Raw genomic sequence first — 27,357 nt, 5'->3', positions numbered from 1 at the left:
GGAGATAATAGACTCCTAGGCAGTGTTGTTTTAATAGAAATATTCTTATTTGTCTTTGACATAGTGAATCTTAGCATTTCTGGCGGAAAAGTATTTTGTAGTGAAGTCGTAATAGTTTGTAAGTGATGCAAATAGGTGGTCCGCCAAGAGGTTGTTGTTGATTTTTTTATAGAAACGGTTGTCATGAATGGAGTTGGGTAATACTGGTAAAGATTCCCTGCATGCTGAATCCTTCCTTAAGGCAGTTAAAACATTGGGCTTAGGCCATATCTAATTATCTACGGTTCCAATGTGGTTCTAGCGTAGTTGTATTATGAAATCCTTGAATGTCTCTCTTTCCTTTCATTATTTACAAACTTCAACATATGAACATTATGTGAGGACTATTTTAACTATCTATCAAGCCAAATATTTTTTTTCATAGCGGTAAGGTTCTATATTCCTTGCATAGAGATTAGAGAAGTTGTGTGAGTTGAACTTAAAACAGAATGATCTTCTTTTTTTGACTTCTCACACAACATAACCAGCACTAACGGCATGTAAGCTTGGTTTGTTATAACATGGTACTTCTTTAGATTGTCAAACTCATCATACATTTCACCATCATTCTGGAATTTATTTAACATGTAAGTTTAGTGGTATATACCAAAAGCTAAGAAATCAATGCAACAAAAGAAGCAACAAAGAACTGATCAGCCAAATCATATGACTTCATCAGCCTCACGCTTGAAGAAAATAGGGGTACTCATACCAATGATACCATTGTTGCAAGACTCTCAAGTCAATGATGACATCAGCACCAAATCTACGACAGTAATCCGCGATCTTTCTATCATCTTTAGATAACTCATAATTAAAAAAAATACAACAACAAATTATTTTGTTGACTCAACAATCACAAGTTAACAAAACATAATTTATTTGATCCGTTTGCAATGGTCCATCCGTCGGTTAATTTCCAAGCTCTATAACAACAATCAATTTGCTTAAAAGAACACAAGATATGTTGAATAAGGATTATATTAAAATTAGCTACCAATATATACAAACTTGTTAATGTACTGTCCCAAGATCGGGCTCACCCTTCTAGACTGCAGTCCCACGTCGCCGACCAAAGCAGAATGTAATGAGAAGTTTCCGTCTCAGCCGCTTTCCTCCATTTCTCAAACTAAACCTTCACTCTGCTTAGCTCAACTTCTATGGCTTCTGCGTTTGGTGTTTCTACTTTCTTCTCTATTTCACTTTTCAGGCTCTGCAACTCGCTTCCATTAAATCTGATTCAATCTTCTTACATTTGCCCATATTTGCATATTATTTCTTCTCATCCATTAACCCTTTTTGCAATACCTTGTTTCAGCTTTCGATCTCTTCAACTCATAAGCTAACTCGGACCATCTCTTTGAATATAATGATTTAACAGCATATGTTGTTTGTTGGCGATTCTTGCTCTGTAGATACTAAACTTGGTACGCTTGTCTCATTAAAATATGGTCGGCTTGGCCCTGGTTGCAGAGAAGTTCTTGTCTTGATACCACATAGTCGACTTCCTTGTTAATAACTGATACGCACTCAAACTCTTAATTTCCACCTATGAACCAACAAAAATTTGAATCATCAACCAGATATAGTCGAATGAAAATAGAATGAGTTGATCATATCTCTTCACTGGCTATACTCAGAATAATAAAACGACAAAGAAAGAAAGAAACTTGTTGACTTTTGTGCCAAACTTATCTTGCACAATTGGACGGATTGAGATGTTAGCATCGCAGTGGAGAGGGCCTTCTTGGATATTCCCATTACTCTCTCACAATCCATTGCATCTCACTGGTGTATTCAGTGGCTCCAATCCCACTTCTCATATCAAGTTAAGATTCGATCTCGAGAAAAGGAACTCCTACTCTGTTCAAATCTACATGCACCATAAGAGCAACCAAACATTAAGAAACATAAACATCTTTGCAGGTCTATTAAAACCCCTAAAACCTAAATCAATAATCTGATTGCATATCGTCTTTGCTTGATCTCATGGTTAAACATATTTGTAGGATTGTTTCGTGGATGATGATGAGTCCCTTCTGTTTGCTCTTTCTTCCTGGAACAGTGTAACACGTTTCTCCAAAGACCTAACCTCAAATTAATTTAGAGTCATATAGCGTGGTCTCAGTCTCAACAATAACACCTTCTGTGTGTATAGAATCAGAAAGAGAAGAGATATGAGCCACATAACCAACGTGAACCTTGACCTCTCCGGCTCTCCCAGGTTTTCTATTAAAGTTCAAACTAAAAGTGAGAAAATTTGAATTTTCAAGACACAAACTTCGCCACATCCAACACAGATTTTGGAATTACCCCGTGATCTATACATGATTCATCATTCTGGTCTCTGATCTAGACATGATTCATCAGTCTGGTCTCGCGTTTTCTTAAATCCGAAAACAGTGGCTTGCACCATAACCTAACAATCACCACGAAATCAATCTTCAATTAAAAGAAGACAAGGAAATAGGAGAATAAATAAGTAGTAGGGTACCTCTTTGGAATGGTGGAGACACTCAAAGGAATCACTGAATTCCATCCCATAAATCATATCCTGAGATTACAGAGAGAAAGAGAATGATTTGAAGGGTAAATACAAATACACGATCCAAATAATATAAATGACATGAATCATCGTTACAACAAAGAGATGAGAATTAAGAACGTCTGAAACATTTAAATTGATGAAATTCATGATGACTACTAGATCTAAAGGAGATGTCGATTCGGTTTTTGAGAAGTATACATAAGATAAATAGTTGAAAGACAAGATGACAGGTGTCACAAATTAACCCATGCTATCTGCTGAGGTGGATGCCAGCCGCAGAGAGGAATGCCATCAACTAGGGCGCTATTGGCCACTAACCACTCGCTCGCCGATTGCAGAGAGACTAAACTCAACTAATAATAGTTAGATAAACTAGATTTTATATTCGTGCTATGAGCGAGTCTGTATCAATAATTTAGTTTAGTTTTATAATAACTTTTAAACAAACAATTTAATTGATTTATATAATTTTATTATTTAAAATAGGATTTGTTGATTTAAATATTTATGTTTATTCATAATTATATCATGTTATTATATATTTAGTTATTTATATTTATAGATGCAATAATTAAGTTTATAAACATATTTATAGTTTTTGAAAATATTAAACTATATTTAAAAATATTATGTAGATTAATCAATGTATATAAGCTATAAATACATTAAAATATTTTTATCAAAAATTTATATATATTTTATTTGAATAACATAAGTGATTAAACTATCTGCATAATATTTAATTTTGCTTTATATTCAGAAAAACTTTATAATTAATGTGTGATTGTTATGTGTGTATATATATATATGTAATAGGATAATAGTTAGATTTAAAATTTAATCGCAACAAATATTTTGATGAACTTTAATTACTATTAAATAATCTTTATAAGATAATATAAATTTAAAGTAAATATAATGAATTAAACAAATCTTAAGTAACATTTTATTTATTGAATTAATAATAAAGAGAGCTTAAAGCATAATATTTATCTATTACTTGATCTAATTATTTAGTTTTAGAGTAGTGAAACTTGTATGATTGTATAAAGCATTACAATATATCATAATTTACTTTTTCATATGAAAAATATATTTTGGTACGAGAGATAATCTATATGTTTGTTTCGGAGTTTCCATGAATATTTTTAAGATCCTTTAAAAACTATTATATAATTTGATAAAACATATATTTCTAGTTGCTAAATGTGGGCGATAAGATAACGAACGTCTTGAATGTTATAAGTTTGTAAATTTGTATGTTTTTAGTTTGTTGATGATAAATTCATATTGATTATTTTTTCTATCATTCTTTTATGTTATCCTTCATACTAATTTATTGCTGGCAATTTTTATAATTTTATTAGAAATCTTAACTAATTTATTTGACATGCTTTCTTATACTCTTTATTTTTTATCTAACTTGTAAACATTGTTCTCTAAATATTTTCTTTAATATAACTCAAAAGGGAGCATCTTAAACTTTATATATTATATGAGGTGAATCAAACTAATGATTATAAGAATTCATCATTTAGTTTGCTTCAATAAAAATAATTTTTAAAAATCTTATATATCACATCATGTTAGATTTATTTCAGTATAGATTATTTGTTTAGTTTTTATGGAGATTTTGACCGTAACTGACTAAAATAATATTTGTAAAAACATAAAATAATAGTGTTAATTAATATTTAAAATTTTAATGGATAAATAAATTCATTAGTTTTTTTGATTGATTAAAAATAATTTGATACTCATAAATAAATTGTGGCTTGCGACTCTCTCTCTCTATATGTTCTCTTACCTAACATATTTCAAAAAGAGCGAACATAAATTTCAAAACCTTTTCTTATATTGGAATTATTCTCTACTCAATCTGATTTTTTGGTGTGATATATTTTTTGTCTATTGGATTTTGTCTACGGTTTTGTATGTCTACTTTACTTTTTTTATATGAAAAATATTATTTTGGTACGATAGATAATATATGTTTGTTTCGGAGTTTCCATGAATATTTTTAAAATCCTTTAAAAACTATTATATAATTTGATAAAAAAATATTTCTAGTTGCTAAATGTGGGCGATAAGATAACGAACGTCTTAGATAGCGTACTTATTGTAATCTTGAGATTTTTTTAATTATTATAAGTTTGTAAATTTGTATGTTTTTAGTGTTGATGATAAATTCATATTGATTATTTTTTCTATCATTCTTTTATGTTATCTTTCATACTAATATATTGCTGGTCATCTTTATAATTTTATTAGAAATCTTAACTAACTTATTTGAAATGCTTTTTTAGACTTTTTATTTTTTATCTAACTTGTAAACATTGTTTTCTAAATATTTTCTTCAACATAACTCAACAGGGAGCATCTTAAACTTTATATATTATATGAGGTGAATCCGACTAATGATTATAAGAATTCATCATTTAGTTTGCTTAATAACAATAATTTTTAAAAATCTTGTATATCACACCATGTTAGATTTATTTTAGTATAGCTTATTTGTTTATATTTTAGTATAGCTTATTTGTTTAGTTTCTATGGAGATTTTGACTGTAACTGACTAAAAGAATATTTGTAAAAACATAAAATAATAGTTTTGATTAATATTTAAAAATTTAATGGATAAATAAATTCATTAGTTTTTTTGATTGATTAAAAATAATTTGATACTCATAAATAAATTGTGGCTTGCGACTCTCTCTCTATATGTTCTCTTACTTAACATCTTTCAGATGGAGCGAATGTAAATTTCAAATCTTTTTCTTATATTGGAATTATTCTCTACTATATCTGATTTTTTGGTGTGATACATTTTTCGTCTTTTAGATTTTGTCTTCGGCTTTGTATGTCTACTTTTCGTCGTAGATGTTTTACATTTTTCTTTGTACTGTTTCTCATTCACTGTTACTGTTCATTCACTTCAAATAATATATTCTTGACGCATTTCTTGTTCATGAAGATTATGTTTGGTTTTTCAATTTGGATATTATTAAAGAAAATACATTTGATATTGATTTATAATTTATTTTGAAAATACACTTTTTAAATTTTATTTTGAAGAGTATATTTTTATTTTGTGTTCTTGGGAGGAAAATATTGTATCTTTATATTTTATATTATTTTTGGTTAAATATATATATATCTATGAATCAATTTAATTTTAATGATTAATTTTTTAGTTTGCCTTATTTGATGTTGAATTACGTTTTGTATTATCAATTTTGGAAATTTTAACCTTTTAGAAATATAAAACTATAATTATGATTTTTCATATTTTGATTGTTTTTTTCTTCTAAACCTATGTGTATACTCTCAATGTAGTCAAGTATATATTATATGTTATTTTTGAATATTTTCAATAGTATATAGCCTAAACTTTGAAAACCATGAGTTAAATAAATTAATTTGTAATTATTTGAAAGTCTTGTATTCTTAATATTAATTCTTATTTTATATTTTATTTTAATGTTAAATTGAAATATTATATATTAAGTAAATTTATTTATAATGTTTAAATTTTGTTAACTTACCTTGTTTGATATTGGTTTCTATTTTATTTTAAATGATTTTATGGATTTTTTAAAATCTTAATCAAAATATAATGAATTGTTTCTCACTGATTTATAGTCTTAGCTTATAAATAATGTATGTTATTTATGAATATTTTCAATAGCATATAGCCTAAATTTTGAAAATCGTGAGTTAAATTTATAGTTATAATTGTTTGAATTATTGCATTTTAAAATTAATTAGTATTTTTAGGTAATTTATGTCAAATTTTGAAATTATTATATATATATATATATTAAGTTTATATATGTATAATGTTTTTACTTTTGTTAGTTTGCCTTATTCGATATTGATTTTTTTATTATGAAATAAACAGTTTTTTTGGAAACATAGACATGTTTAAAAATAACAAATTAAATTGTTTATTTGTCATAATACGATTGGTGGTTTAAAATCCTACGTGGACGCACTCAATGGCTTATAGCCTCAACTTTTATATAGTATAGATTTTAATTTTTAAATGTACATTAAAGGAAGGAAAATTCTTTTTTGTCACAAATAACCTTTTTAAATTTTTTTCACAGAAATAGCTCTCAATTAAAAAATGATCAAAATAGCCTCTTTTTATTTTAAAAATTTTAATAGTATTTTTTTAAAAAAAATTTGAAATCATATCCTCAAAACTCCACCTGTTAATTTTAAACCCTAAATCTGAAATAGTTAACCTTAGGATATAAATGTATTTTTACTTTTTAGTAAAACTGTATTTCGTGGGCAACTAAGTACGGTTTATCAGCAATATATTTGATAAGAGTATCGTGACACACTTTTTCTTCTTGAACAAGATCATGACAACATGCATCAGTGATGGTAAACCTTTTAAAGACAACACCAATTATATCCAACGCACATTTTTGACTAATTTTAAGAAGACATGTATTTCAAAGTGATTTTGCTTCAAAAGAGAATGCAGGAACGAACGCACAAACCAAAACAACAACAATGAATACAATAATAGTTCAGGAGGTAGTGTGAGCCATTGTGCCAATGCTCTCGAAATAAGTGGCAAATATTATTTATTAATATAATATATAAATGTTTGATTTTGTTTTTAGAATGAAGTTTTGTCTCATATTTATAGGAGATTAAACACTCAAACACAAACTAACCGTATTTTCAAGTGAACATAACAAGTTAATTAATGCAGTTTATCGTTAAATAAAATGTGACTGTTGATATGAGTTTTCTCGAACATATTTATAAAATTTAGAAAAACATATACTTATTATTTAAAATAAATTCTATCAAAACAAAATATTTTTTAATTATTAATGTTTTAAGTTATTATTATTTTTTTGTTAGCAACAAACATATTTATATAGACTCTGTAAACCAAACTGGAAGCTCCGCGTCTATATGGACAACAAAAGACGGTTGATTTTTTGCACTGCGTGCTAGACTGTCCGCCTTTGAATTATGCGTCCGTGGTATATAGATGAGCTCTGAATTGTTGAAACTTCTCTTCAATAACTTTATATATTCCAAATAACTTGCAGAGGCTGGCCACTCTTCAGGTTCAGAAACCATCTTCACCAATTGAAAACAATCTGTTGCAAATATGACGTTTAACTGTCTTAGATTCCTCATACACTCCATAGCCCAAATAAAAGCTTCTATCTCCGAATGAAGAGGTGATTGACTCGCTCTTGTATTTCTTGCTCCCATTAGACCATCAAAACCTTCTAGCGTACTATACCACCCTTGTCCCAAAAATGTTTCCCCGTCTTTCCAAGATCCATCCGTGAAACACCATCTACCTGAGATAGATGGTATTGTCACGTTCGTTGCAGTCCGAGCTTGGTCAGTTCTCTGTGTAATTGTAATTTGTGCCTCAGCCCAGAGAACCAACTCCGTTTCTGCCAATCTAAGAGTTTCACACGGATCAATATCCATATTACTGAAAACTTTATTGTTTCTTCTTTTCCATATGTACCATAAGATCCATGCAAATTGATGATCTTCTATTTCCGGGGTAACCCTCCAAAATAAATGGTCCATTTGCAAATAGTCCGGATTCGATGGAATTCGTGAAAGTGCTCAAACCTGAATTGCTGGTAGGCATTCAAAAAACACATGATTTATGGACTCTTCTGGTGATCCACACCGTGTGTCCCCATGGATTCCTCGTGAGCGTAATTTTTTCTTCACCGCTATACATCCTGTTACAAGTTGGCATAGAAAATGTTTTATCTTCGGTGGACATCGTACCTTCCAACAATGCGCCTTCAAGGGCAAAACCGAAGGACCATACTCTGGTAATGTTCGTCCACTATCAGGATACACCCGCTCTACTTGATATCCAGATTTAAATGTATACCTTCCACTTTTTTTTTAAAATGCCATCCATCCCGATCTACTGTCTGAATTCGAGTTAAAGGAATGCTTTCAATAATTTTTGCATCTTGCGGGTCCACCAGAGTCCGAATAGCCTGTGAATTCCATGGTCTAGATGTTACATCAATGAGAGAATCCACTGTAAGGTACGGGTAAAGGTTGTGTTGATTTTTATTTGCTGGTCTCGGGCGAGTGGATGGGAGACAAGGATCATTCCATACTGAGATAGATGATCATGATCCCACCCTTTTGATTAGTCCTTTGCTAACCAGAGATCTAGCGGAGACAATACTACGCCAGCCATAAGATGACGAGTACGATCTATTTGGTTCCAGGGGTGATACATTTCTGAAATACCTTCTTTTGAACACTCGAGAAAATAAAGTGTTCGGTTTCTTTATCAGCCTCCATAGTTGTTTCCCCAGCATTGCTGTATTGAAATCTGTGAGATCTTTAAAACCCAACCCTCCTTCATCCTTAGGGGCACAGAGTTTATCCCATGATGGTATGCATTGTTTTAAGTTATTTATGATTAAGAAATAACCTACCAATCGAATTTAACCCTGGTTTATTCATATTCTCTATTTTATGTAAATGTTAATAGGCTCCATCATCTTACATAAATTTGGGTTTAAGAATGTGAATTTAATCGAGTATTAATTGTCTTATATCGCTTATCTCAATTTTGTAAGAATTTACTACTAGAACAAATTTTATAGCTAAACCATAGCTAGTATATAAATTATACAGATATAATTTCATAGAAATGAAACTGGAACTGATGAAAAAAAAATATTTGTATTAAACAGTTAATTTTCCAAAAGTAAAGGGTTGTAATCTATTAAAAAATTGGAAGCCAAATCTACAAATTGTAAACATAAAATAAAAAATGTTCACAATTTTGATTCCAAAACTTTAGTGATTGATACAAAACTCAAATTCATACGCTCCATGCTAATATTATTAGCATAAGTTATAATCTATTTACTAGTCATAGGATGATTACAGCCAGTCTCATTGTATTCTGTATAAATTATCATATTTATAAAATCGTCAATAATATGAGTATTCAAACTATTGTTTTTTCCAAGTCATTGTTTATCATTTACTATTAAACTCTAAGGTTCCAAAGGTAAAATATTAGATATTTTTTAACCTCTTGTTTTAAATTATCAAGATAATTTTTCAGTGTATGTAAAAATAATGATTGACTTCTTAGATGAAAATTGAGTTTAAAAATTAAAGATACGTTAAATCAAACTCGTTAAGCAATATTATTTGAAATTATTCTTATATGACTTGTTATTAGTTTAACAATCTTATATGGATAGCCCATTGTTTTTCAATAGAGTTAATATTTGTACTGATTCATTTAGAATGAGATTCACTTGATGGTCGGTTTATATTGCATACTGTCTGATCCATGATTTTTGATTAAAGAAAATTTAACGATAGTTGAATAAATGTTTTGTTAATCAGAATAATACAAACAAAACATATTTTAAGCAGTTTGCGAAATTGATATACAATGAGTCCACAAATCATCACTTTTCTTCAAATACTATGTTTCGTGGGCAACTAACTGTGGCTTATCAGCAATATATTTGATAAGAGTATCGTGACACACTTTTCCTTCTTGAACAAGATCATGAAAACATGCATCAGTGATGGTCAAATTTTCAATGATAACAAACTTATATCCAACGCACATTTTGGACAAAATTTAAGAAGACACGTACCCCATAGTGATTTTGCTTCAGCTTCTCCAACAGAGAATGCATGAACGAACGCACAAACCAAAGCAACAACAATGAATATGATAGTAGTTCAGGAGGTACTGTGAGCCATTGTGCCAATGCTTTTGATATACCATGAATTTTACCAGTTTTCAGTCGTGGTATATAAGTGTTTTAGAATATATTTATTATGTTTTGAAGTGTTTTTAGAGTCTTTACAGTTTCAAGTATGTTTTGGAGCAATAGGTGATTATGAAGCATTTTGGAGATAAAGTGTTATACCATTGATTTAACCAGTTTTTAGCCATGATATTTAGGTGTTTTAGAAGTTATTTATTACTCCCTATGTTTCTTAATAAGTGTCACTTTAGGTTTTTTTTTTTTTTTTAAATAAGTGTCATTCTACAATCTCAATGTAATTTTGTACATTAAATCTACTTTTTACCCTTTTAAATAACTAATATTTTTTATTTAAATCATTCATATTGAATTAATCATACATTAAAAAGGGATATACTAGTCAATTATATAAATTTCTTAATCTCCTTGAAAAGTGTCAAAGTGACACTTATTTAGAAACATAGGGGGAATGCTTTGGAGTCCTTTTAGAGTAGTTACAGGTCCATGAGTGTTTTGGAGATATGTGGTGATTTTGGAGCATTTTGGAGAAAAAGCTAGATGAAACTCGTAGCTGTCCATCGAACCAGTCCAGAGTCGACACTCAGAGTCAAACATCGATTGATGGACATCTCTAGTCGTTGATCGATGATATCACTCAAATTACCCTAAGGAGTGATTTATACTCTCTCAAATAAGAGGTCGAGTTGTAGCACTTGGGGATCAAATTCACAGGGAGCTAGGGCACACAAAAGATCTAATAGTTATATGATTAAGCTAGGCTAATAGCTTAAATGTAAATAGCAGTGGTGTGCAAGGTAGTTGCTCGGTTGATTGATTGAGTTGTTTGATGGAAGGATGGTTGCTAGACTTATGGTTTCTATTCATTCAATCAGGATTATAGTAGTATATAAACTAAGGTTGGATATTCTAGAACTCATACTAAGCAATAATCTATCAACTCTCGCATGTTTGGATTATCTATTACTAGATCTAAGATCTCAACTCTCGCATATTGATCTTGAGAAAGTGTCGATCAACGCTATCAACGAGTATCAATCGATACACCTTTCAGACCGTCGATCGATACAACTACCAAGTTGTCGATCGACGACCCTTCTAGCAAGCTTTAGCGAACATGTAAACATGTTTGATAAGTTCACTAGGATTCCTAAATCAGCTTCCGCTTGTTTCTAGAAATTCTAGCACAATGTAAATTAATTCAGACAGGGAACCAAGCTTCCGCTTGCGCCCTAATATGCATTAAGAACAATTCCATTGATTCGTATCCAAATAACTTAGCAGTTCTATATTTTGGGCTAATCCCTCATGACTATCTGAACCCTAAATCTAACAGGTGGATCTATTCAGACATGAAGTTGTCACAGAAAATCATAGAAAACATAGATGAATAGAATAGATAAAAGCAATAAAGAAACCAAAGAAGTTCCAGGAGGACTCTGAAGGAGTTCCTCCTTTCTCTCCTAACCTAGAACTATGAATAAAAGAAAGCTTAGAGAAAGCGTAGCCGTCAATAATGGCTTAGAAAACACATAAATAGGGTTTCTGGTCGTCCATGAGTATTTTGGTAACTTTGTGTGGCTTCTGGGCTTCAGTCGGTCTTGAAATAAGCTTGGCCCACGTTCTGGCATCACCGTCGATCGATGGTAAGGGTGCACCGTCGATCGATGGTAAGGGTGCACCGTCGATCGACAGTCCTTCATCTCCTCGACAGCTTCCTCTCGCGAGGCAGACTAACCACTTTTCAGTAAAACGGGCATAACTTCTGCTATAGGATGCTGATTGACCTCAAACCGGTGGCATTGGAAAGCTAACTCAAAGCTCTATCTTTTTTAAAAATATGGGCTCAATCTAACGGTGGGAAGGTCTCCATCCATGGATAGACCATCTGACGCGTCTGTGCAACTCTGCACTTAAAAGGCTCCAAAAGACACAAAAATCACCACTTTCTTCCAAATCGTCCCTGAACCTGTAAATATTATAAATAGACTCTATATAGTAGTAATTAGTTATTAAAACACTTATTAACCATGGCTAAAAGTGGGTAAAATCCATGGCCTATCAACTCCCCCAAACTTACCCTTTTGCTTGTCCTCAAGCAAAACACACATGGCAGTCTTATGAAAGAGATTATAAAATAGCAGGGACTCACATAATTTAAAATCACTACTCTCACTTCTGCAAATATGATAGGTGGAAGTGAATCATTACTAACCTTGGATGGTTTCAATATACTACACACTAGCGTAGTCACCATACCATACAATCACACAACACTACTGATAGCGCCTGACGTACCCCTTTGCTGACCTCATTTCTGCATAAATATAGATGTGTAGGCTACGTCTTGGGAGTATCGATCAAGGGACATGGAATCTTACTCAAGCAAGTTTCTGAACACACATGTAGTCTTCTCTGATTCCTTTCTTCTCTCTTTTTCTCTCTTCTCTGAATCTTTATAGTTTCAATTTCAATGAATGTTGATGCTGATGCAGTCCATCTTGTTCATCTTATTGACTTGTCTACTTTTGTAGCTCTATTTGACAGAGTGTAGCGAATACCGGGGTCACATGAGACATTCATACCCCTCGTTTCTGCAATGTGTGATCATTCCTTTCAGACTTAGAATAATGGGGTCACATGCGACATTCCTACCCCTCTGCCTCTTCCAGGAAATCATTTCAATCTTTTATATCTTAAGATGCCGAAGAGAGAGAGAGAGAAGGGAACCAGAAGCACACAGAATTTTACCTTCCAGACTTGCAGGAGGACTCTTATCCAATGTATACCAAGCGCCAAAACAAGCAAGTAGAGTAGATTAAGGTTGGAAGTCAGCGTTGGGTTTTCCAGAAATTCTCAGCAGGTGTGGATGTTAGCATCACGTGATACACTGCGGTGTTTCTATCTAATACATCATGCAATTAGTAAATCTAGATGGTGCTAGAGACTGATTAGAGTAGCAATCAAATTGTATTTGATCATAATCCCCTTCTTGACTCGATAAAAACCGTTTTTTTTTAAACATTTGATAAGACTCACAATAAACTAGATATCAGTAAACAACCCCACAGACATAAATTACATTGTCCCTAGTGTATATCCAGTCGGAGTTATGGTGAGAACTAATCATAAGTACACAATTTAACAAGTTAAAACGATATACCTGACCGAGTTAAATGTCGATCGATGGAAAGGAGTTACCATCGGTCGCTACAGGTGATGTACTGTCGATCGATATCAACATGCTCTCATCGGTCGATTTTATAATCGTCTACTCGAATCTTTTTTTTTTGGCCTGTAATAAATATCAAACGAAAATCAGTAATAATCTAAACTAAACTGGTTGAAATTACGTAATAGGGGGTTGCCTCCCACTCAGCGCTTTGTTATAGTCATTTAACTTGACTTTGGAGATCTGATTTAGTCCGGATGAGAATGAAAACATGCTCCAAAACAAGTCTCAATGTCTGCTTTCTGAAGCTTTATCATTCTTGTGTGAAAGCCTCCTCCATAGACTCTTCTCCTTTGTCTATCATCTCAACATTAAGGAGTGCTCGAACCTTTGCAAATTGCTTTGAGAAGCATCTTCTGCGCACTCTGGATTTCCTGACACCATCTGAGAAGTGAGGAATCAATGATAACTGAGAACCTCCCTTGGTCCTTTTCCTCTTCTTCCAATTTCTCCCCTTCGTTCCTCCAGACTTGTCTGATCGCGTGGTGGTTTCTCCATCAAAAAGATTTCCACACACATTGAACTCCTTCTGCTCTGATACGTGCCCAGTGTCGATCGATGGAGAAGTGGTAGCGTCAATCGATGCCGGCTTGTTCATGTCGTTCGATATTGCATATGTGGTGTCGTTCGATGGTATCTGGTCGCTGTCGATCGATGCTGCTTCTGCTAGGCCCTTATCGACTTCATCTCTAAATCGCAACCCTCTCTGAGAAGCTTCTATGTGCTGATGATCATCCAATACCTCAATGTAAGAATTCAGATGCGCACCTTTATCTGGTGGGATAGGAAATTCAACTTCTGATACTGCGCAAGGAACCACAATCTTCACAGGGTCATGTATCCTTTTCACTCTTTTGTGAAACTCAACAGCTTCTTCTGTCCAGATAGGTGGTCTCTGATGTTTAGGGACAGCAAGGTGTGAGGCCTTAGACATGTACGTCCTTTCCTCAATCAGTTCCTCCTCAACTATATACAGTGAAACCTCTATAAATTAATAATGTTGGAACTACACCAAAACTATAATTTTTTATTAATTTATAGAGATATTAATTTATCGATATACTAATTGAACCAAAAAATCGATTTGGGATTATAAAATTATATTATTTTATAGAGATTTTTATTGTTTATTAATTTATAGAGTATTAATTTAAAGAGGTTATACTGTATCCTGAAAGCTCGTTGTGTCGATCGATATTACCAGGTTGGTGTCGATCGATGCAATCGGGTGGGTATCGCTCGATGTCGGGTGGATGCTGTCGATCGATGCTAGCCTCTGGCGAAGTGTCCAGATCCTTTTCTGAAGTGTGCTGATGGTCATCAAGCTTCTTCTGCAAGTTGTGATCCAGATTATCAGGTTGTGCCTCATCCTCTAGCTCCAAGAAATCTTCCATAGTGATCTCTCTGTCTACATCTGGGACAAGATCACAACTTGATACATCAGTGCTCTTCTGTGTCGAGTCTGCATTGTACTAAGGACAACTCGAACTTTCAAGGATATCAATGTTGATATGGGGTTGTCGATCGTTTCTGAGGTCATACCGTCGATCGACGTTGAGGTCGTGGCGTTGGTCAACGTTGAGGTCGTGCTGTTGATCGACGTTGAGGTCTTACCGTCGGTCGACGCTGAGGTCGTACCATCGGTAGATGCTGAGGTCATACCATCAATCGATGCTGAGGTCGGATCACTAATATCAGCTTTGTCTACTCTGATCAGCTCTCCAGATCCATACTGTTCATCATCTTCTACCATATATCTCAGCATAGATCTCATCTCAATCCCTAAATTTGCTGCTGCTTCATAGATAAATTTGTTGAAAAAGGCGCTTGTAATATCCTCCCACCAGGTTAAAGATCCTAGCTGCAGCTGTCTGAACCAGCAGAATAAATCTCCAGAGAGAGAATAAGGGAAGATCTTACAGAGTATGTGGTCTACAGATATTTCATTCTGCTCACTCCTTGAAACTAGATCCTCAAGCTCTTCGATGTGGTTTTTGGGATCTTCACAAAGAAGACCCTGGAAGGGGTCTTGACCTAACCAATCATATCATTCTCGGCTCAAATCAAAACCATTCATCTCAGCAACAACAATCACATCAGGGATCACATCACCCTGAGCATTAATCAACTGTCATGCGCTGTTGGGAGTGCGACCTTCTTCGTCTCTTAACATCTCATTCTCATCGACCTTAAGTATGAGCACTTCGACCTTCTCTGTCTCCACACAAGTGGTGTCGATCATCGGATGAACAATACCTTGATGAACAGTACCATGATGAACAGTGCGGCGGTGAACAGGGTCTCGATAAACAGTGTTGCGATGAACAGTGTTGATCGACGGCGGATGAAAAGTGTCGATCGACGGTTGATGAACAGTGTCGATCGATGACCGATGAACAGTACCTAGATGAACAGTGCCGAACTGAACAGTACCGGGATGAACAGGATCGGATGAACAATATCGATCGACGCAAGATGGACAGTATCGATCGACGTCGGGCGGATAGTGTCGATCGACGTAGGATGAATAGTGTCAATCGATGCTTGGATTTCTACACTGCCAATCGCTGCTTGGAGGGTGTCGACTGCCCTCTTAGACTTATGGATCACACGTTCCAAATCCAGTGGCTCTACTAGTAAGAGCCCTATTTCCTTGTTGCTTCTGGTACTCATATGTATGTACCTGAAACAGAAGAATTTTTTTTTATCATTTTTCTTTGAACAGTGAATAAACCTCGACTAAATCTAACTAGAAAAGATCTAATGTCTACCAAAGCTCCCCGGCAACGGCGCCTAATTTGATATCACTCAAATTACCCTAAGGAGTGATTTATACTCTCTCAAATAAGAGGTCGAGTTGTAGCACTTAGGGATCAAATTCACAGGGAGCTAGGGCACACAAAAGATCTAATAGTTATATGATTAAGCTAGGCTAATAGTTTAAATGTAAATAGCTCTGGTGATCAAGGTAGTTGCTCGGTTGATTGATTGAGTTGTTTGATAGAAGGATGGTTGCTAGACTTAGGGTTTCTATTCAGGCAATCAGGATTATAGTAGTATAGAGACCAAGGTTGGATATTCTAGAACTCAAACTAAGCAATAATCTATCAACTCTCACATGTTTAGATTATCTATTACTAGATCTAAGATCTAAGATCTAAGATCTAAGATCTAAGATCTAAGATCTAAGATCTAAGATCTCAGCTCTCGCATATTGATCTTGAGAAAGTGTCAATCGACGCTATCAACGAACTATCGATCGATACACCTTTCAAACCGCCGATCGATACAACTACCGAGTTGTCGATCAACGACCCTTCTAGCAAGCTTTAGCGAACAGGTAAACATGTTTGATAAGTTCACTAGGATTCCTAAATCAGCTTCCGCTTGTTCCTAGCAATCCTAGCACAATGTAAATTAATTCAGACCGAGAACCAAGCTTCCGCTTGCGCCCTAATATCTATCGGCAAGATCCTAATTAGTTATTCTATAACACATGCATTAAGAACAATTCCATTGATTCATATTCTAACAACTTAGAAGTTCTATATTTTGGGCTAATCCCTTATGACTATCTGAACCCTAAGCCTAACAGGTGGATCTATTCAGACATGAAGTTGTCACAGAAAATCATAGAAAGAATATATGAATAGAATAGATAAAAGCAATAAAGAAACTGATATATGGTGTTTTTGACATCATTGTGTATGTGCTTTCTAACTTGTTTTCAGTGTTTTATCGAGTTAGTCTAGTCTTTTTAGAGTCATTTCAGGTCTGGAGAAATCTAAAGAGCTAAAGGAAGAAGCATGAAGAAAGGAGCAAGAATTGGAGATTTTCTCCGAAGAACAATCCAACGGAGCAGTCTGACGGTTGATCCTACCAGGAGCAGCCAGATGAGTCTGACGGTCGATCCTACCAGGAGCAGCCAGACGATTGTTCTCGATATTTGTGGAAGTTTCCATATCTTTCAAAGATTTGCCCTAATTGCCGATTCCCTACTCTGAAGTCTATGGGCGCCTCCATTTAAAAGCGACCTCTATCTATCTTTTATTTTCACGCTAGTTTTGCAAGAGACCTAGACCTATTCTTGAATAATTGCGATTGTAAGGGAGACGGCTCCTCTTCTTGACAGAGAAGATCATCCTGAACCCTATTGATTTACCTTTGATTTATATGCAGTATTATTCAGTTATCATGTCTTGTTCATCTTGTGTTATGGCTGAGTAGTCAGCTAGCTTGTCTAGGGTTCTAGGGTGTTAATCGCAAGACTAAACATAAATAAGCAATTCTATTGTGTCTTCGTTCATCTCAGCTCTTAATGCTAGCTTTAACCTGATCACTTACTGCTAGATCTTAGGTTTAATCCACTCATTAACCGTGTAGTAGTTTGCTTGATATTGAATGAACGAGCCGCGCATCTCTAGTCAGTAAAAGTAGATACTAGAGTGCTTGGTGAACCTATCGGACTTGATATCTATTACTTGTGATCGATCCTTGATCCAAACGACAGTTTAGGTATCAAGGTCGAACCGCAAAGGGAACAGCACCACGACGGTGGGTTGTTCTACTAAGAGTGATCCTTGTTCTAGATTGTGTTTTAAGGAGCTTGAATAAATGTTTGGTTGAGCTTGACACCCAATGAAAAACCCTAGATCGGTTTATCTCTAATATTGAATTTTAATCATTTGAAATCATTTACTTTACTTGCACGTCACAACTTAATTCAAAACCCCAATTTTAGTTTTAGCTAAGTTCAAAACTTATAAGAATAAAGTGTAGATGGTCCTCTGGATTGAATCTCAAATACTACAATTACCACTGTTAATTTGACAGTGGGAAAGGTTCAGTTTTAGTGTATCAAGTTTTGGCGCCGTTGCAACGGGGACCAGATATTTTACCTTTGTTTTTCAGTTCTATATTTAGTCTAAAACATCTAACTTGCTTTTCTCTCTTTGTTTCAGCTAATGATCCAGGTGCATGACTAGTAGACATACTCGGAGCAACGCACAAGGACCATTAATCACGATAAGTAACGAAGAGCTCGCAAGGTTAGAAAGACAGAACCATCAACAACCGCGGCCTACTAACACCACAATGGTTGATCACGGAGGCCAAGATGATCTCACTGCTGCAATGGCGCTCATGCAACAACAGATGCAGCAGATGCAACAGACCGTCAATGCACAAGAAGCTGCTCGCCAAGCAGCCGCCGACCTCATTGATCAGCAAGTCGAGCAACAAGGCGCTCCCATCGGAGAGCAGAACCTTACGCGAAACTTCCCCACCACTTGCTCCGCCATCATCCCTCCTCCCTGCACTCGACAGGATTATGAAATCAAACCTGCTTTGATCAGCTTGGTGCAGGAGAAAACGTTTAACTGTCTCGCGGCTGAAATCCCTTTGGACCACATCGAGAACTTCGAGAGAGTCTAAAATTTCTCTCGAGCGAATGGAGTGCTACCAGACTACGTCAAATGCACGTTGTTCCCACTGTCATTGGAAGGGAAAGCAGCTCGCTGGATTGACTCGCTCCCAACCGGTACGCTCACTACATGGGAACAAGTCAGAGCAGCGTTCTTAAGCCACTTCTACACGAAGTCCAAAACCGCAGCTCTGAGGCAGAAGATCTCGAATTTCAAGCAAAAGACCGACAAACCTTTCTATGATGCTTGGGAGCGTTACAAGGAATACCGAAGGGAGTGCCCTCACCATGGGTTTGAGGATGACTATATACTGGAAGTGTTCTATGATGGAGTGAGCTATGAGTTTCGCAATGCTCTAGATTCCTCGAGCAATGGGGATTTCATGACCCAAACAACACCTGGTGCATTCGCACTGATTAAAAATATGGCGTCTAGCTCCCTCAACAAGAACAAGGAGAATGATCGCTCCAAAAGCGTAAACAGCATAGACGATCTCGCGGCAAAGGGTGACCAGCTGTTGAAGGGTAATCAGAGCAAAGTGTTCATCATGGAGGAAGCTGCATCAGAGAACAATGTTTTAGACGCTACACCTGAAGGAGACAATACTGTGGATGATCAGCAAGAAGTGAGCTACGTTAATGGACAAGGATGGCAGTACAAAAACTACCACCCGAACCCCAACGTTAGGAACAATCCTTACCTCTTTGCGTATCCCAAGGCTGACAAACCGGTTGACAACGCGCAGAACAGTCAAGGGCAGAACATCGGCTATCAGAAACCATACCAGGGAAGAACATATGTCCTGAGCCAAGCGCAGCACAACCAGTTCCAGAACCAGAAACTGCAAACTGCTCAACAGACTGCTCCTTCGCCAGCGATTGCTCCGCAAGACGAGATTAAGGGTCTAGCGACTATGATGCAGCAGTTTCTCCAGGGTCAGCAAATTTAAGGGAAAGCGTTGAATCAAGTCACCATGGACATCAACTCCAGGATGAACCACATGTTCAATGACTTGAGTACCAAATATGATAACGTAGCTAGTCATATGCGCCAGATGGATGTTCAGATCGCGCAGACAGCCGAGAGCGTCAAGAGGCAGCAAGGTACTCTACCTGGAAAGACCGATAAAACCCCTAAGGAATGCAATGCCGTAGCACTGAGGATTGGAAGAACCCTACCAGATACAATTCCCAAGAAGTTGTCAGCAGCGGAAAAGGGTAAGCAAAAAGAGGGTGAGCAACCACGATCTGAACCACCCCCTTTGTCGGACGAGGAACCGTAATAGTATGTTGAGACTGATCCAACCCCTGTCACTCAACCCGTTGCCCCTAAGGTTCCATATCCTGTTTCGGCAAAGAAAACTCGCAATACACCCCTAAGGTTCCATATCCTGTTTCGGCAAAGACAACTCGCAAGGACCGGGAGGAGACCAAGTGTAAAAAGATGCTAAAGGATCTAACTATCAAGTTACCTCTTGTGGATTCGATCCAGATGATACCTTTTATGCACAACTTGATGAAAGGGTTGATCTCTGGAAAGGTAACTGGAGACAGTGAACTATTGATGGTTTCAAAAGAGTGCATTGCGGTACTTCAGAACAAGCCGATTAAGAAATTGGATGATCCAAGCAATTTTATTCTCTCCGTACAAATTGGGAGAACCGTATTCGCTTGTTCTCTATGCGATTTGGGTTCCAGCGTCAATCTAATGCCTTACTCCGTGGCAAAATGACTGGGCTTCACAGACTTCAAGCCGACAAGAATCTCCCTGGTGTTCGGCGATAGGTCAGTCAAGTCACCGGTGGGTATTCTGGAAGACCTTCATGTCCGAGTGGGTAACACGTTTGTTCCGACAGATTTTGTGGTTCTGGAGGTTGAAGAAGAGCCGAGAGATCCACTCATCCTAGGTTGTCCTTTCTTGTGCACAGCTGGTGCGATCATCGATGTTCGACAAGGAAGGATTGATCTTCACCTAGGAGACATTGCGATGAAGTTTGAAATGAACAAATTGCTGAAGAAACCAATGCTAGATGCGCAGACCTACACCGTTGAGGTTAAAGATCAGGCACTATTCCCTCAAGAAGGAATGATTGAGGAAATCCTGACCGACGATCCACTCGAGCTAGCTCTGATCCGTTCTGAGACAGAGCATAACGTCATGAGCGTGGACGCGGATGGCAACGACAAGATGCTTGACTCTGCCAAAAGCATGGAAAGGCTTGTCGCCTATCTAAGTCTGAGGGAGAAAGACGAGAGCAATCAGAGTGATGCCACTGGAGCAGTCGCTTCGAAAGGCGCTACTAAGCCAAACATGCAACTCGACGATCCATGAAGCGAACTGAAAGCTCCAAAGATCGAGCTCAAATCACTCCCTACGGGGCTCAGGTACGCGTTCTTAGGGCCAAATTCCGCTTATCCTGTTATTGTGAACTCTGAACTGAACAATGTGCAAACAGCTAAACTTTTGCGTGAGCTAAGAAAGTACCGTAAGGCATTATGTTATTCACTAGCTGACATTCATGGCATTTCACCTGATCCTTGCATGCATAGAATACACCTAGAAGATGAATCGATGACTTCTATAGAATATCAGAGGAGGCTAAATCCAAATCTTAAAGATGTTGTAAAGAAATAGATAATGAAACTTCTAGAGGCTGGTGTGATCTATGTTATCTCTGATAGTAACTAGGTTAGCCCTGTTCATGTAATTCCTAAGAAAGGTGGAATAACTGTCATAACAAATGAGAAGAATGAATTGATCCCTACTCGAACAGTAACTGGACATCGCATGTGCACATATTTTCGCAAATTGAATGCTACGACTCGCAAAGATCACTTTCCATTACCTTTCATTGATCAGATGCTTAAACGGTTGGCTAACCACCCATACTATTGCTTTTTAGATGGTTATTCAGGTTTCTTTCAGATCCCTATCCACCCTGATGATCAGGAGAAGACGACGTTCACATGCCCATATGGCACGTTTGCATACAAGAGAATGCCATTCAGCTTGTGCAATGCTCCTGCGACCTTTCAACGTTGCATGATGTCTATTTTTACTGACCTGATTGAGGACATAAAGGAAGTTTTCATGGATGAGTTTAGTGTCTATGGAAGATCCTTTTCTGTTTGTTTGAAAAATTTGTGCAGGCTGTTGCAGCGCTGCGAGGAGAAGGATCTAGTGCTGAACTGGGAGAAGTGCCACTTCATGGTCAAGGATGGGATTGTTCTCGGGCACATGATCTCTGAGAAGGGGATCGAGGTCGACAAGGCAAAGATTGAGGTGATGATGAGCTTGCAGCCGCCAACATCAGTCAAGGGAATCAAGAGTTTCTTGGGGCACGCTGGTTTTTACAGGAGATTCATCAAGGATTTCTCAATGATCGCAAGACCACTCACGAGACTGCTCTGCAAGGACACCAAATTCGATTTTGATAGCGACTGTTTGACTTCTTTCCACACGATAAAAGGAGCCTTGATCAGTGCGCTGGTTGTTCAGCCTCCGGACAGGGACTTACCTTTGGTGATCATGACAGATGCGAGTGATTTCGCAGTAGGAGCAGTTCTGGGACAGAGAAAAGATAAGAAACTGCATGTGATACGATGGATGAAGCCCAATGCCGATATGCCACAACCGAGAAGGAGCTTTTAGCCATTGTCTACGCCTTCGAGAAATTTAGGTCCTACCTAGTAGGTTCTAAAGTGATAGTGCACACAGATCATGCGGCTCTAAGGTATTTACTGACGAAGAAAGATTCCAAACCGCGCCTGCTCCGATGGATCTTCCTACTCTAGGAATTCAACCTTGAGATCAAAGAGAAAAAAAGGATTGAGAATGGAGTCGCCGACCATTTGTCAAAAATGAAGATCGACGAAGAGACCGCTCTTGATGACAGTCTCCCTGAAGAACAAGTCTACGCGATTGTTCTGTATGCCGAGAACAGACCAGATACCCACGCCATAGACTGTTCTACTGATTGTTCCGCTGAAAGTTTCTCCGATTGTTCCGCGGACTGTTCCGCAGACCAGGAACACTTTATTGCTGCTATAAAGAAGAGATATTCCCACCTATCTTGGTTCGCTGAGATAGCTAATTTTTTAGTTGCAGAGAAGGAACCAGTTGAGTTTACTGGGAATGAGAAGCGGAAATTCCTGAGGGATGCAAAACTCTACTTTTGGGATGAACCGTTCTTGTATCGACACTGCAAGGATGGAGTGTTCCGACGATGTGTTCAAGAAGCTGAAATTCCAGAGATCCTGCATCACTGCCACAGTTCTTCGCCGGGCACTTTGCGGCATTCAAGACCGTCTCCAAGGGCTTGCAAGCCGGTTTCTTGTGGCCAACAATGTTCCGTGATGCACAAGCTTTGATCTCCAAGTGCAATTCGTGCCAAAGACAAGGGAACATTAGCAAGCGGAATGAGATGTCCCAGAACTTCATACTCGAGATCGAGGTGTTCGACTGTTGGGGGATTGACTTCATGGGACCATTCCCACCATCGTATAAGAACAAGTACATTCTAGTGGCAGTGGATTATTTTTCCAAGTGGGTAGAGGCAATCACCAGCCCCACCAATGACGCACGGGTTGTAACCAAAATGTTTAAAACCATCATTTTTCCAAGGTTTGGAGTACCTAGAGTGGTCATAAGCGATGGAGGCATTCACTTCATCAACAAGGTTTTCCAAGGCCTCTTGAAGAAGAACGGTGTCAAGCGTAAAGTTGCTACAGCGTACCATCCTCAAACAAGTGGCCAAGTGGAAGTGTCTAATAGAGAGATCAAGAGCATCCTGCAGAAAACAGTTGGAACTACACGTAAGGACTGGTCTCTAAAATTAGATGATGCGCTATGGGCTTACAGAACAGCCTACAAAACGCCACTATGGACCACTCCATATCATCTGGTCTATGGCAAGGTCTGTCACCTCCCTGTGGAACCGAGTACAAGGCGGCATGGGCTGTCAAACTACTCAACTTCGATATCAAATCAGCCAAGGAGAGGCGTTCCATCCAGATTCACGAACTTGAAGAGATCAGGCACCTGGCTTATGAAAGTACGAAAATCTACAAGGAAAAGACCAAGGCCTAACATGACAAGTGGATCATCAACAGAAGCTTTGAACCGAATGATCGAGTCTTGCTCGTCAACTCCAGGCTGAAGCTGTTCCCTGGGAAGTTGAAATCCATATGGTCCGGACCGTTCACTGTCAAGGAGGTCAGACCATATGGAGCAGTGGTGCTACTGGATCCGAATGGAGGAGAGTTTGTCGTTAATGGTCAGCGTCTAAAGCCATACCTTGCTGAAACGACAAGCGAAGAAGGTGAATAAATTCCCTTGGGCGATCCCTCCACAGCTCAATAGACTGATCAAAGTCAAGCTAGTGACTTAAATCGAGCGCTTGGTGGGAGGCAACCCACTGGTGAGTGTAAATATATGTTTTTCCTTTCAAATTCTTTTGTAGTTCGTTTTGAATTTTGTTCTAGGAAAAGAAAATCGAAGATTCCCGGAGGAACAACCCATAGATTGTTCTCGCTGGATAACTGGAGCTCCTCTAAAGACTGTTCTCGCTGGAGAACAGCTGCTCCGTCAGGTAAGTTTTGACACAAATAAAAAAAAAAAAAGAATAGGAAGCGGTTAGGGTTTGCCTATTTAAGGCAACCACCCCACTCCCCCACTTAGCCCAAAAGTCGCTGCAAACCTCCTCCCCATAAGAAAAGAACCCCAAATCAAAAACTTTAAACTCTCAATCTATTATCACAATTTTGGTTCTAACTCCTTGGGATTTCAAGCTTAATCTAGTTTTGCAGCAATCTCTCAACCGAACAAGATGGCTCCGAGAACCAAGAAAAAGGCATTGAAAACTCTGAAGATCACCCCGCGAGAACTACGTGCCTCCGCCAGGCCACAATGCCCCGGCCTCTTACCCATGGCCGCGTGTGGGACAAGAGGGTCAGCCGATCGATCTCAACGACCCAATGCTCCTCACCATCAACTGCGAAGGGTGGGACAAAGAGTCCACGCAAAGATATAACACACTCCTCAACACTGAGATCTTGCCTATTCGATTTGGTCACACAGAGACCCTCGCTGCTCTTGGGCTTGACACCGACGTGTTTGAGACGCTCAGTGCCATGTGGATTGCTCCCCTCTGCTACCAGACGTACGAACTTTACCCAGACCTCGTCCGGCAAGCTCTCGTCACCGCTCAGATCAGCTAGGAAAACCCTCAAGCGCCAACATATGAGAACTGTTTTTTCTCATTCATGGCCAACGGCAAGTTCTGCTCTCTTTCGCTTGACAAGCTCAACGAGATATACGAGATCTCAGACGAGCGAAAGGATGTCGCAGTGGAGAACAAGTTCACTCCAATAGAGAGGTTTTGGGACCTCATCGCAACCGGTACCGGATCATTCGCCTCCCGCAAGGCATATCAGTCCCAGATCAGAAACCCTACGTTGAGGGTGATTGCTAAGATGGTCTCCAACCTCCTTTTCACCAAGGATCAGACCTCCAAGGTCACCAAAGGAGAACTGCAGATGCTGTACTCAGGCCTTGAGGATGAGATCCGCAGATCTCAAGCTGGAATCCCATTTCAGCTGGTGCAAACTAACCCTGGGTACCATCTCATTTGGATGTTCTACTCGCGCAGAGACTGCCTGCTCCGGAATGAGAACAAGAAGGATCACTGCGGCAGCTTGCTCACTCCGCTGTTCAAGCACTTCGGGATCAACTTGCGAGCCTACGCGGTCAATTACAACATTGAGTATGTGGATACTCCCTATCTGATCTCGTGCCACATCCTTCACGATGAGACCACATACAGGTTCATGGATAAGGAGGGAAACGTGATGTTCTTCAAGCTGCCACAACCCAACCTCACAAACTTCAGCTCGATAGAGAACATCCGTTTCTTACCTGACCCGGAGTTCCGTTGCGCCGACCCACGAGCGCCACCTCCGGATGACGAGATGGATGAGCCAGAGGACATCACACTGGATAAGGCCACGCCCTATGACTTTGGCCAACTCGATGATGACGCAGACGCCGCCACATACCGCCGCTTGATGGTTGATTCGCAGCGAAAGAACAACAGCCTCATGAAGAGATCTGCAAGGCGATCAGGGGAGGTTGTTTCGGCGGTCAGGAGCCCCGGCCATCCGGGCATGAGCAGACTCCGCAGCAATCACATCGCCCGGGCAAGGAACCGGCTGGAACTTCCGTGGCAGGAGAGAATCTACCGAGGAACAGGAGGACAGCTGGTCGCTCCGAGAGCGGGGAGTCACACTGATCCTGCCACATCACCCTATCTCATTGTGTATCCATCTGAACTGTAAAAAATGAAACAAAAAAATCTGCACAATTTTCTTTCCAAAATTTTTATGATCGATCTAAAACTCAAATCCATACCCTCCATCCTAATATCTTTGGCATAAGTTATTATCTACTTCCTAGTCATAGGATATTGTTCTTTTGCGTGATTACATCCAGTCTCATTATTTTCTTTATAAATGATCGTATTTACAAAATCATCGACAACATGAGTATTCAAAATAGTTTTTTTTTTCCAAGCCATTATTTTAGCATGTACTACTAAACTAAAAGGTTTCAAAGGTGAAACATTATATATTTTCTTAGCTTCTTGTTTTAAATTCTCAAGCTAATGATCGACATCTTAGATGAAAATTAAATTTTAAAATAAAAGATACGTTAAATCAGACTAAATAAGCAATCTTGTTTGAAATTATTCATATATGTCTTCTTATTAGTTTAACAATCTTGTATGGTTAGCACATTGTTTTTCAATTGAGTTGATATTTGTATTGATTCATTTAGAATGAGATTCACTTGATGGTTGGTTTATATTTCCTACTGTTTGATCCACTATTGTTGATCAAATAAAATTTAACGATAGTTGAATTAAAATCTTGTTAATCAGAACAATACAAGCATAACATATATTTAAGTAGTTTGCGAAATTGAGACACTATGAGTCCACAAATCATCACTTTTCTTCAAATACTCTGTTTCGTGGGAAACTAAGTGCGGCTTCTCAGCAATATATTTGATAAGAGTATCGTGACACATTTTTCCTTCTTGAACAAGATCATGACAACATGCATCTGTGATGGTTTAATTTTCAAAGACAACACCAATTATATCCTACGCACATTTTGGACTGATTTTTAGAAGACATGTATCCTATAGTGAGTTTGCTTCAGCTTCTTTAACAGAGAATGCAAGAACGAACACAGAAATCAAAGCAACAACAATGAATACGCACTACAAGAAAACAGCGGTATTCTGACGGACATTCCGACGGAA

At 37.6% G+C, this 27,357-nt stretch overlaps 1 protein-coding gene, 1 long non-coding RNA gene and 2 pseudogenes across 2 annotated transcripts; 1 reads left to right on the top strand and 3 right to left on the bottom strand.

Moving 5' to 3' along the window:
- Positions 1–968: 968 nt before the first annotated feature.
- On the bottom strand, positions 969–2,792 carry LOC106319460. Its single transcript, XR_001265495.1, has 3 exons — positions 2,534–2,792; positions 2,353–2,458; positions 969–2,268 (listed from the first exon to the last, which is right to left on the bottom strand). It is a non-coding gene; the product is annotated as an uncharacterized LOC106319460 (long non-coding RNA).
- A 7,215-nt stretch (positions 2,793–10,007) lies between these two features.
- Positions 10,008–10,354, bottom strand: LOC106317327 (annotated as a pseudogene).
- Positions 10,355–20,008: 9,654 nt separating this feature from the next.
- On the top strand, positions 20,009–21,366 carry LOC106314668. The gene is made up of 3 exons (XM_013752503.1): positions 20,009–20,252; positions 20,369–20,707; positions 20,780–21,366. Exons 1-3 carry the CDS (start codon positions 20,009–20,011, stop codon positions 21,364–21,366), a joined length of 1,170 nt encoding a protein of 389 aa, XP_013607957.1.
- A 5,628-nt stretch (positions 21,367–26,994) lies between these two features.
- LOC106314667 overlaps positions 26,995–27,357 on the bottom strand; it is a 1,283-nt pseudogene continuing 920 nt past the window's right edge.

Source organism: Brassica oleracea, chromosome C9, assembly GCF_000695525.1.
Source record: "Brassica oleracea var. oleracea cultivar TO1000 chromosome C9, BOL, whole genome shotgun sequence".
NCBI lineage: Eukaryota > Viridiplantae > Streptophyta > Magnoliopsida > Brassicales > Brassicaceae > Brassica > Brassica oleracea.
This window is presented reverse-complemented; position numbering and strand designations above follow the sequence as displayed.